At 38.5% G+C, this 12,088-nt stretch overlaps 1 protein-coding gene across 5 annotated transcripts in view; it reads right to left on the bottom strand.

The window, feature by feature from the left end:
• Positions 1 to 12,088, bottom strand: part of Dip2c (disco interacting protein 2 homolog C) — a 420,838-nt gene that overhangs the window by 36,844 nt on the left and 371,906 nt on the right. For all 5 annotated transcript variants that reach the window (XM_055603910.1, XM_055603914.1, XM_055603911.1 and 2 more), the window contains 4 exons: positions 11,681 to 11,802; positions 10,501 to 10,612; positions 10,303 to 10,412; positions 8,240 to 8,370 (listed from right to left, as the gene is read on the bottom strand). In XM_055603910.1, coding sequence (XP_055459885.1) covers positions 8,240 to 8,370; positions 10,303 to 10,412; positions 10,501 to 10,612; positions 11,681 to 11,802 — 475 coding nt within the window. The remainder of the gene's footprint in view (positions 1 to 8,239; positions 8,371 to 10,302; positions 10,413 to 10,500; positions 10,613 to 11,680; positions 11,803 to 12,088) is intronic.

The following is a 12,088-nucleotide window of genomic DNA, read 5'->3' as shown; positions in this document are numbered from 1 at the left end:
GGCAACCTACCATATCCATATCCCCAATTTTAATTTTAAAATTGCTAGCATAAGGAAGTCCAAATTGGAGAACATTAAAGAGAAATAGTCCACAACTTAATTTCCCAACAATATACACTAGAATTAGTGAACTGTTTGGTCTAAGTCTTAGCATACAAAAATGTTGGGCCAAGAATTGTTAATGAATTCAGGGCCATCTAATTTCAAGCACATTAGTAAACATTATACATAGAGTCACTGACCTCTTCAGTACCCCATGAAAGTCAAAAGTAAGAAAAAAACCATCCAAACAGCCAACATATTTTATATATATATATATATATATATATATATATATATAAATACATTATGTATATTATATATAATATATCACCACTACTGTGCTACTATGGAATATTAACAACCATTGCCCTATAGTGATTTCTCTGACCTGTTTCATGAATTTTGAATTTGACATTATCAAACCATACAGCAAAGTCTGAATCTTCAATTTTTATACACACTGATTTTTCTGGGCACTGATTATAAATACTCATATGGTCAAGTTCAAACCACTTAAGAACAGGCGGCCTATATGGAACAAAGTATTTTGTGAGACTTTCTGGAACTTGATCTAGTCTACTTCAAATGATGAAAAAGACATTTTTCTTTATAATATTAATTTGCATACTAGCAATTAAGTTGACTTCAAGATGACAACTCATATACAAACAAGTGATAACTGCATCAAGTTTGGCTCAACAATATAGTCACATACTATCCCAGGGTATGCCCAGGCTGAGCTTCCTTAATTAAGAAGTTTATTTTGAAAAGACACATGGGCTACACTCTTTGTGCCTGGTATTCCAAAGGCAAGCTGCAGCCAGGTGTGGTGGCACAGCCTGTAACCTAAGCACTGAGGTAGCAAAGAAGTACACTTTGAGGCTGACAGTCTATATAGCAAGACTGTCTCAAAACAAACAAGCTTCTTCCAACCAAAAAGCTCTGCTATTGATAACTGCTGGCATAGAATTGAGTTTTCTTCAATAAAGTCTCACTGGGTATATTAACCACATTTCAGGGTAAGGCCCCTGCCCAGGATTAGTTGGCCAACACAAAATAAACTCAATGGTAGTTTTGTAGACTTTTGTATTATTTTTTGTTTGGGCATTTTTTTTTGTCTTATTAGTCTTTTACTTGTATATTCTGGTTTCCTTTTTTATATGTGTGTTTGTTGAAGTTTTTGTTTTCTGAGAGAGACAGAGGGCATAGAATTGGGCGGATGAGGAGGTAAGGAAGATTGGGGGGATTGAGGTAGGGAAAGAGTGTGATCAGAATATAAAAAACATAAGATGATCAATCCTCATTCAGAAAGGCAAATGGGATGGAGATTGGAAGAGGGAGAAACCAGGGAACAGGACAAGAGCCTACCACAGAGGGCCTCTGAAAAACTCTACCCTGCAGGGTATCAAACAGAGGCTGAGACTCATAGCCAAACTCTGGGCAGAGTATAGGAAATCTTATGAAAGAAGGGGGAGATAGAAAGACTTGGAGGGGATAGGAACTCTGTAAGGAGAGAAAAAAAAATTGGGGCATAGGGATCTTTTCTGAGACTGATAATCCAACCAAGGACCATTCATGGAGATAACCTAGAACCCCTGCACAGATATAGCCCATGGCAGCTCAGTGTCTAAGTGGGTTCCCAAGTAATGGGAACAGCGACTATCTCTGACTTGAACTGATTGGCCTTCGCTTGCTTTGATCACCTCCCCCCAAGGGGGGTGCAGCCTTACCAGGCCACCGAGAAAGACAATGAGAATGTCTCAGTCCTGATGAGACCTGATAGACTAGGATCAGATGAAAGGGGAGGAGGACTTCCCTATCAGTGGACTGGAGATGAAGGAGGGAGGGTGGGATTTGGAGGGGACAAGGAAGGGGGCTACAGTTGGGATACGAAGTGAATAAACTGTAATTAATAAAAAAATATATAATTTTTTTAAAAAAGTAAAAAAAAGCCTACCAATCAATCAACCAGTTTAATTAGGGTTTGCTTTTCATAACATAAAACTTACCCATATAAATTAAACACAGAATGAAATGATTCTCTGTGACTCTGGCCAGTCATATAGTTCTCACCTATTGTAGAACATTCACATTACCCCAAAGCCATCTCTATGTCTATTTGTAGCCAACACTGCCTCTAACCATATCAACCATTTTATGACTAAAAACTGATATTTCTATGATTTTGTATAATATTATCAGGTAGCATATGGATTCTTGGTTGGTCATTTCTTAACCTAGGTCATCTACACTGGTTTTAACTAAGCCTCTTGTGAATAATGACATCAAGTCTTCCTGCAGATGTTTCAATACTTTCCCATTTCCTGGTAGGTACCTAACAATGGAACTACTAGATCACAGGATACATTTATGTTTGATATTTATACATTGACAAACTGTGAGTCCCTGGCTTATATTTCCATCAACATTATCTATAAGAATTACAATTGTTTACTTTAGTGGTTACTGTCACTTTATAGTGTACATCTTTAAGTCAGAAAAGCATAAGTTCTACAGCTTTGTGACCTACCCACTCACCTTATATACGGTCTAGTGTGTACAGAGTACATCTCACTGCAGTTTTAACTTGCATTTTCCTAATTAATGCTAGACATCTTCTCATGTGCTTAGTGGAATGCATTCTACATCACTATATACACTTTTTGTTTGTTTGTTTTTCAAGACAGGGTTTCTCTGTGTAGTCTTGGCAATCCTGGACTGGCTTTGCAGCCCAGGCTGGCCTCAAACTCACAGAGATCCATCTGCCTCTGCCTCCTGAGTGCTAGGATTAATGGCAGGCACCACCATACCTGGTCATGTATGCATTCTTTGGGTTTAGTTCCTATGAAGGATCTTGTCCACATTTAAATGTTATTTGAGAGTTTTTTAGAGATGCTTAAAGCTTGCAAACATGCTTCCCAGACTGCAGTTTGGCATTTCACAAGGCAAAAACTTTACAAGTATGTCTTTTGTTATATAAAAGCTTTAAGTTTGTTGAAGTCTAATTTAATAATATTCATGTATTATGCATTTGGCATAATATTTAATATATCTCTGCTTACCTCTATACTATGAAGATTTAGTCTTACGTATTCTTCTGAAATGCTTAAAAGTCCTGCTCTTACATGAAGATTTATGATCCATATCTGTTCATGCCTGCAATCCCAATACTAGGGTGGTTGAGGCAGGAAGATGACTATGAATCTGAGATTAGTCAGGGATCCAAGAAAGAAGCTACCTCAAAACTAAAACAACAAAAATTTAAGATTTATTTGAGTTAATTTGTTTGTTACATAAGTAACGGTTAAAAAAAAAATCAACCTATGTGCATATGGCAGGCCAACTTCCTCAGTATTACTTATTAAAAAGTATGCCTTCCTACTGAATTGCTCTGGCACCCAGCTTTAAAACTCAATTGACCGTAAACGCAAGAACTCATCTCTAGGTTCTCAATTCTTTCTCATTGATTATCTCTCTATATGCTTCTCTTTTGTCTGATATATATATCAGACTCATCTGCCCATCCCTCCACTTACCTCTACATCTATATTGATTCATCTCTATGCCGGTGTCTAGTTTTCTTGATTACTCTGCTATAAGTTGTAAAATCAAGAAGTACAGTGTGCTACCTTTTTATTTTTAGTTGGCTCACAAAGCAATTGGCTTCATTATGACATCTTCATACATGTGTACCACTATACTTTGATCATATTCCACATTTTGTACATTCTATTATAAGTGCATGTTGACTACTAGGAGTCCTTAGTGTTATTTTGAGAATCATCTTTGTCAATTTCTACAATAAAGGCTGCTAAGGCTCTGCTAGAGATTACAATCAATTAACAGGCCCATTTTTATAAATTTTATATTTTTATTAAACATTCTAATGCATAAATATGAACATCTGATATACGTTTTTTTTTTTTTTTTCCTTTTTGCGTAGGTACAGTAAGGGGTCTAACTGAGGGCTTTGCAGTATGCTGGCCAAGTCCCCTTCCAGTAAGCTTCATTCTAGCTTCTGTCTCTGACACACTTTGAAACAGTATGCAAAACCTCAGAAAATATTTTAAAACAATCCAATTTTATCAACAACTCTTGGTAAAATCTTCAATTCCACAATTCAAGGTTGGTTTAGAACAAAAAAACAAAAATAGATATGTATGCATATATAGATAGATATCTCCTATTTGTAGTTACAATTTTTGTAACTTTCAAACAGCCACAGGTATCAAATATAGTCAATATAACTTTTTCCTTTAATTCATTTGATATCAAGTTACCAACCTCATGCCTTATCAAGCCCAAGAGATATGGATGGGGGAGGAATTAGAGGGGTTTCCCAGCAACCAGTGAAGCTAGCAAATTAAACCAATTAAGCTACCAAAATCTGAAAACATACATTTCTTCCACCAAAGCTGCTAGCCTATTCAGCTCCACCAACTGTCTTAGTTCCATATTTTGTAGTGGAAGGATCTGGTTCAGAGTCCCCCATCACTTGCATTGCTGTCTCTCAGGTTCTTTCTGCCGGAAACAGCTGACTCTTAAAGGTTTGTTTACTCTCAAGGCATAATTTGTAAAGATGATAAGCATCGTGTGATTTTTTGTTCCTCAGCCTAGGTGTTTGGTATTTCCACAGGATTGGGTAAGGTCAATCATCTTTGGTAGCATATTTTGGGGAGTAGGACCTCACCCCACTGCTACTGAAGACAGTTCCTCTGATTCCTTTCCCTTAGGCTTCTCTACTGTGAAACTTCTCTTTTAACCATTACAATGAATAACTGATTTTTGGGAAGCTACTTATAAATTCTTATTCTTCACCAACTTTTCAATTTGGTATCCTAATTAAATCTTTAATAGTTGGATCATTTCCTATTTGACATAAAATGTTATAATCATTGCACCTGTTATTTTGATGCACAATTTGTCCCTAGTTCTCCCAGGGGAAACCCCTTCAAAATGTCTTTCACTTTCATATATCCTCACCAATCTTTGGATATTGCCTTGTTTTCTAGATAACATTTCAAGGTCATTTTAAACATATCCAGTCCCAGCTCGAAAGTAAGTTATTTCTTGAAAGAGTTTTAAGTACATTTTATAGGACTATTATCATATTATATATAATATTATTATGTTATAATAATATAGATGGGGTTAAAAGCGGTGTTAACTGCTACTGGGATGTAGCTGTTCACAGGTCCTTTCAAAGACAGAGCATACAGATATATTCACACATAAACAAAGGACATTCATAGCAGTACTTATGTGTATGTATGCATGTGAACATGTGGTACATAAATGGGAATGTGCAGGTGTATATGCACATTCATGCCAAATTTAGAACAAGGCAGTAGATGTCTTCCTCTACTACTCTCCATCTTAATGCCTTGAGACAGGCCCTCTCACTAAACTGGATGAGAGCTTAACATTTTGCCCAGGCAGAATAGCTGGTGAGGCTGTGGAATTAGTTTCTCTGTATCCACTAATGCTGAGGTTACAGACACACATACCCACGCCCAGCTTTTTATGTGGGTCCTGGCGACTGAAATTCACATCTGCAAGCTTCTTGTAGAGCAAACACTCTTACCCACTAAGTCTCCTACACGCACATTTCTAAATCTACTGATGCATGTTGGTAAACATGAATTTACACTAACACACAAAACTGAATCAAGAGTTAACAGTACTTTCTGTGCCTATAGACAGAATTCAGCTTCATTATTTTAAATGTATATTTATTTTTAATCCAATTGCAAGAAATTCGCTGCTGTGAATCCCCCTGTACTTGCTCCTATCACCTGGCTCTCAGAGCTGGCACCAGATTATCTCCCATGTGGATGCTCTCCTCCTTCTGCCTAAGCTTTCATACCCACAGTGTTCTGCCCCCTCAATCTGATACCTTCTCTGTACTGCCTGCATACTTACACACAGAAGCGCCTATTTGGACAGTCCCTAGTCCTAGGCGCTGGCTTGCATGAGAAATGGAAACTTCTCATTTATAACTCTTTGCGATTGTAAACCTAAAACCCCATGTTTTAATTTTTTTAAACAAGTCCTTTGTGATCTGTTTGCCCAGGTTTCTGAAAAATAGAAGTTTACAGATTCTCATTTTGTTTGTATTTATACAATTGCCTTTATTGTTTCATATCAGAGGTAGTCAGCAAAAAAACTGTATCTTTTTGTATATGAATGTGTACATAGAGACCAGAGGACCACCTCAGCTATTGTTCTTTAAGCACCATTCACCTTGAGGTTGTTTGTTTTTTTTGAGACAGTGTCTCTCATTAGCCAAGGAGGCTAGAGTGGCTGACCAGTGAACCCCAAAGATCCACCTGTTTCTACCTTCCCAGGCCTCTGTGCTGAATTATTAACGTGTGCCACAGCATCTAGCTTTTTTATTTGGGTTCTTGGGACCAAACTCATGCCTTCTATAATATTTTACCAACTGAACCATCTCCCAGGTCAGAATGCTTTAGCTTTGAGCCTTGCTGAGTGAATTTGCAAAAACATCTAATAAACATTCCTTGCCATTCTCAACAGCATAGATAACCCCCTTGAAGAATCATTCAAATCCAGAACTTATATTCTCTTGGAATACAAGCTCCTTCTCTGAGCATGTTGTGTGGGTGTGGAGGCCTGGTAGGCCCACAGAACCAAAAAGTCTTCCATTACTGACTGTATGTAGACTAGTCCTTTGCCAAATGAATATGGCCCTCTTAGAGAGGCAATGTTCAGAACAGACTCTATCTTTGTACCCAGCTAGCATAGATGGCTTTGGGCACATGGGCCCAGCTGATAGAATGGGAAATATTCTGAGCTCTTTCTCCAGCGCTAAAACACTCAATGCAATTGCATCTGTATTGAGGCACACAAAAAAGTTATTAGGCATGTCATTGTTTCAATTCTACTTGCTTTCGTACTTTCCAACAAACACATTCAGGCTCCAGTAGAATAATTAATATTAAATATTATAAATGCATTAAAAGTAATTATCCCTGAATGTTCAAATTCATAAGAAAAAACCCATCGTGAATATGAAAAACTGAGAAATCACACATAATACCACCTCAATTACACAACTGTAGTAATGTATACTTATGAAATTTATAGGCATAAACATTATGGATAAAATTTTACATTTGTATTAAAACACAAATAACACATTCAAATAATATTAAACAAACAAACAACAAAAACCAGTCCATAGAAAAATATAAGAAGAAAACTGAGACCATGTTGATAGTTGGGTCAGGAACACTGGTACCCACGTTAGTATATTCCATGCATTTAGATATACTAGAAAATGCTAATTAAAAATGCTACATTAGATAATACACCTGGAAGACTATATGCCATCTTGATAATCATGGATAGTTACTAAGTTCACCATTTCTTAAGCGATAATGTTAACAGTTACATTCTTCAGTTTTGTTTTCTGAGAAAAGCTCGCATGGCTCCAGGCAGGTATCAAAATTGCTGTGATGGTAATGCTGGCCTTGAGCTCCTGATCCTCCTCCTCCTGCAATGTAACTGAGGCTAAACCTAATCCTCCTTTATTTACCTCCTAATTGCTGGACTTGCAGGTATGTGATATCACACATACCTTTCTATTTATAAAATGTCTACAGAAAAGATATATATATATACATACATATTCAGGGGAAAAAAGAGCCAGGAAAGAGCCATTTGTATATTCTATTCTATCATTCATTGTGAAATTATTTTCTGGGCACTTTCTAAGAACCAGCACCAAGCTGGTAGCAGAAAAGAATGCAATGACCACAGACGTGAGATCAGGCATCATAGGCTTTCTTCTGTACCTCTCCCCAGCTCAAGTTCACCACTGAGCAAAGTCAGGGAAAAGGCAAGAGGGGGTGAGGGTTTTGATAATCCCCAGAAGGCATGACTGCCAGGGTTAAGGGCTTCAGATTCAAGTCTTCTGAGGGTAAGAAAAAATTATCGTGTAGCAGACACCTGGCGTACCTTAGCAGAGGCAGTCTACCCACTGGATTCGTCCTCAAAATGTCATCTAGCTGCTGTAGAAAGTATAAGTGTCACAGTTACTACATTCTGGTCCTGAGCTAGGGACTCAGGGAGAGGCAAAGGGTCAGAATTTCTACTCTCAGCTCCACAACATATGGTTTCTGTTCTTTGAAAAGCAAAAAACAATCATTTTAAGGATGTTAAAGAAGAACCTCACCTGCAGAGACACCAGAGGACAAACCCAAGTCCACAATAAGGGTCTAAGCAGATGGCCACTTCTCTAGAAGGGTAAAGCTCACACTGCAGCTTAATAGAACGGCAAAAGGCACTGGTGGCTGCATGAGACATCTGAAAGACAGAAAGGCAGTAAAAGTAAGTGACTGGACACCCAGCATTCAGTGACGTCAGTGGAACAACATGCCTGTGTTGAATTCATGGTAATTTGTATTAAATGCCCCAAAGATACTTTTAGGGCCAGAGAAAACTAAAGCAAGTTTGGGTTATATTGTTCTGGAAAAGGTGGATGCTGGTGTTCTTAGAAGTCTTCCTATTTTCTTTTTTTTGGGGGTGGGGAAGGCATGGTAGGTAGGTAGTAGGCATGGTCTTACAAGTGCTGCCAGCATGGCCTGGAACTCCCCACAAAGCTGGCTAAGCCTAAGCTGCCTTTTAATTCATGGCATTCCTTCTACTTCAACCCTTTGAGCTGTGTGAATTATATCCATGAGTCACCACACTAGGAAATCTTCCATTTTGAACATGTAAACCATACTTAAAACTTCTTGACCCTCCTTGTAACCTCAGCAATGGGTAGTAATGCTTTAGATCTCCAAATGCATGTGTATCAGACATGAGGCAGCCTCAAGCCTATGTATTACTTGCCTTATTTGCACTGTGATATGGCATGTCCTAAGCACCCTTGCCTTTCAGTGCAATTTCGCTTTGGCTGGTGTTAAGTAACTATCCTTTCCCTGGGCAGACAACCAATCTCTGTACACACATTACATAGCACTAATTACAGAGAAAATACTCATGGCCTCCTCTAACTTAATGAAACTCAAGCTTTTTATCCAAAAGCTAAAATTGAGTAAGAATTTCTTCCAGAGAAAAATGACCTCTCTGCAACTCTATGGGACAAAGAGGCAGACAATATGCCAGGCAACTTCCCCTATTCTTTTGTGCCTTTCAGCCCTTAAAACATACAGGTTTTCATTAACTCATATCAGAATATACTTCTTTTCACATACTCATCAAACAGATCATGAAAAATTAGAAAATCATTTTAGGAGTTTGAAAGAAAGTCTAGTTACCCATCTTTTTGAGTTTTTCTATGGTACATAAAAAACTGAGTCACCAAGAAGTAATACACATAGATAGTACTAACTGTTTCATGTAGATGCACTTTTATTAAATCAAGATTTACTATTCTAGTTCCTACTTCCATACTCCATGAGAATATTTAGAAGTAAGGGTTTCTATTTTGGCTCTGACAGCAAGAAGCTCAAAGCTCACTTAAGGATGACAGTAATTAACTCATCCTGTTCTAAGAATATTTCTTTTAGGAAGTTTTAAAAAAATTAATACTCTAGCTTATTTGGTGTACTTTTTCTAATTCTACGGGAAAGGTCAAGTATGAGCACTAAGTGACAGATAAGTAGTCCAAATTGGCCTACTTCGACTGACTGACTAAGAGGCAAAGATGAAAAGGAAAAGGCTTCCTGAGGCTTTAGACCCTGAGGCACAGGATCCTGACATCTGACCTGTGCTGATGTTGATTCTAGATTATATCAGTAGTTCTACCCTCTGACAGGCAAAAGGCTCACTGTAGCTTACCAAGTAGCAACCTTTTAGGTTATGATTGTGCTCAAGTTTAATAGGTAAAAGAATGTAGTGCAAAGATGCTGAGCAGAGTAAGAAGATTTGAGAACCATTAAGCAAGAAGATTGTATATACCACTCTGGCATGCAGTAAGACGATGACAATGTGAAAAAAAATGTTAAGTTTTTGTTTTTGTTTTTAAGTGAAGATTGAATCTAGGGTAATGTATATGCTAGGCAAGGAGTATATGAGTAAATTATGCCCCCAGCTTTTCCCAGATTATTTGGTAATTAGCTATTAGGTATTGAAAGTTCATATGTGTTCCAGCTTGTATGAAAATCAAATCATATCCCTTTCCATACATCCCTGGAATATAACCACATATAACAAGGTAAGTGAGCAATCAGTGCATGGCTTGTCTGTTGTCCACACTGGTCTGCCCATTAGGCAGACCCCTCTTCTCACCTTTACACCGGCTAGCATCCCCGTTGTGGACACACTAAAGTCAAGGTAGGCCAGTGTGTCTGGATTGGAAGGTTTGTAGATCTGGGCAGGCCGCTTCTTTGGCAAATCATCTACAGAGAAAAACAAAACTATAAGTCTGCTGGCCTGCTCTAAAGGCCATAATGAGAGAGTGCATGGAAAGCCAGTCTAAGTGCTGACCTGTGTCCAGTATGAGGGGCCATGTCCTGACATCTACAGCTGCTGCTGCCTCTCTGGACCGAAGCAGTTTACAAATCAATTGTGTTGTCATGAGACAAGCAGAGCGACTCACCTGAGAACCACAGACAAGAAAGGAAGGAATGAATGCATACCAGAAATAGACAAATCTTGGAAGTGCTCACCATTTATGTACCTAATGTACCTCATAGGTTAAAAGTACAGAACTTTAAGTCCCAAGATCTAGCTCAGGAAGTAGGGCTGATCTGGCTGCAAATGTCACCCATGATCTGCCATAATTGCAGCTAATCTGCCTGGCTAGGTGGCTATTCTTTCTCCCTCAGTGCTCCTCAGTCTTACTGCTGTAACATCACTCTTCGTTGAAGAGGATGACCTTCTCCAGTAGTGGAATGCCATTTTCTAGTCTAGAATCTCTCTTCTGCTAGGACTTCCAAACTAGTTCTTAAGAGCCAGCTAGGGTCTGGCAAAGTCAAGAGAACTGGTCAGGCACACATACAGGCAAAGCTCTGAGGCCTTGTCCTAAACTCTTGAGGCTAAGTAGTATCCTAACATTACTCTCTCATGCTGGAAAAACATCAGAGGCTCCTCTCTCAGCATGTGCTCTTTACACATGCAGATGCATTGTAGGTATTTTCTAACAGGAGTGCCTTTCTTGGCAGTGTTCCCTTACTGCTATCAAGAGCATTCACCAGGAGGCCAGGACTGTTCTCTGCTTATGACTCTGCTTTCTGTAGGGGAACGTATATGCTAGTCTTTAACTTCTTTATACAAACAAACAAATAAAACATACATACATACATACTCTAAAAACAAAGAAAATAACCTTCCAGAAAGGAGCTTGAAGAAGCCCTATATTGTTTTTCATTCAGATTGCTCCTTTGTGTTTGGTGATGAAGCCTTCTCTATGGAAGTATCAATGAACTCCAATAGGCCCTTCCAGCTGTCCCAGCTTTCATGTTGCTCAGTTTAGATCTTACTCCCAAAGCTAGATGATAAACTCCCTGGAGACACTTCTATTCCCAATTCTATTACTTTCATCGCACACCCACACGTATAGCACAGCTAGTTGCTGCCCCTGTAGACTTTAGGTTTGTGACTCACAGCTTGCCACTGTGAAAAGGCATGTGAAAAGCCAACAGTATTCTACCCAAGCCTTGGTTACCTCTACGATCATCTTGACTGTAGGCAATGTCGTTGCAATGTTCTGTGGATGTGGAGGCCGCACAGTGATTGGCACACAGCCTGCATACAGGCAACCATAAAATGCAGCAATAAGGTCTATTCCTACACGAGAGAAAAGAAGAAACACTTGAAGCCAGTCACATTGCTTAATACATTGCTTAATGACTACCACTGCTCTCTCTCAGTGCAAGTTCTACTCTGGTAAAAGTCAGACAGTAAAGGAAACAAGGTCTTTAGCTCCTTCCACCCTGTACCTTTTGAGTAAGTCTCAGTGATTACTTTCTTATGTCTTGTTCTTTTAGATACAAGATACTAAGACAGTTTAGATGTTTCATTTATTCATCTATCTATCTATCTATCTATCTATCTATCTATCTATCTATCTATC

Source organism: Psammomys obesus, unplaced genomic scaffold (genome assembly GCF_907164565.1).
Source record: "Psammomys obesus unplaced genomic scaffold, mPsaObe1.curated_primary_1811, whole genome shotgun sequence".
Classification (NCBI taxonomy): domain Eukaryota; kingdom Metazoa; phylum Chordata; class Mammalia; order Rodentia; family Muridae; genus Psammomys; species Psammomys obesus.
This window is presented reverse-complemented; position numbering and strand designations above follow the sequence as displayed.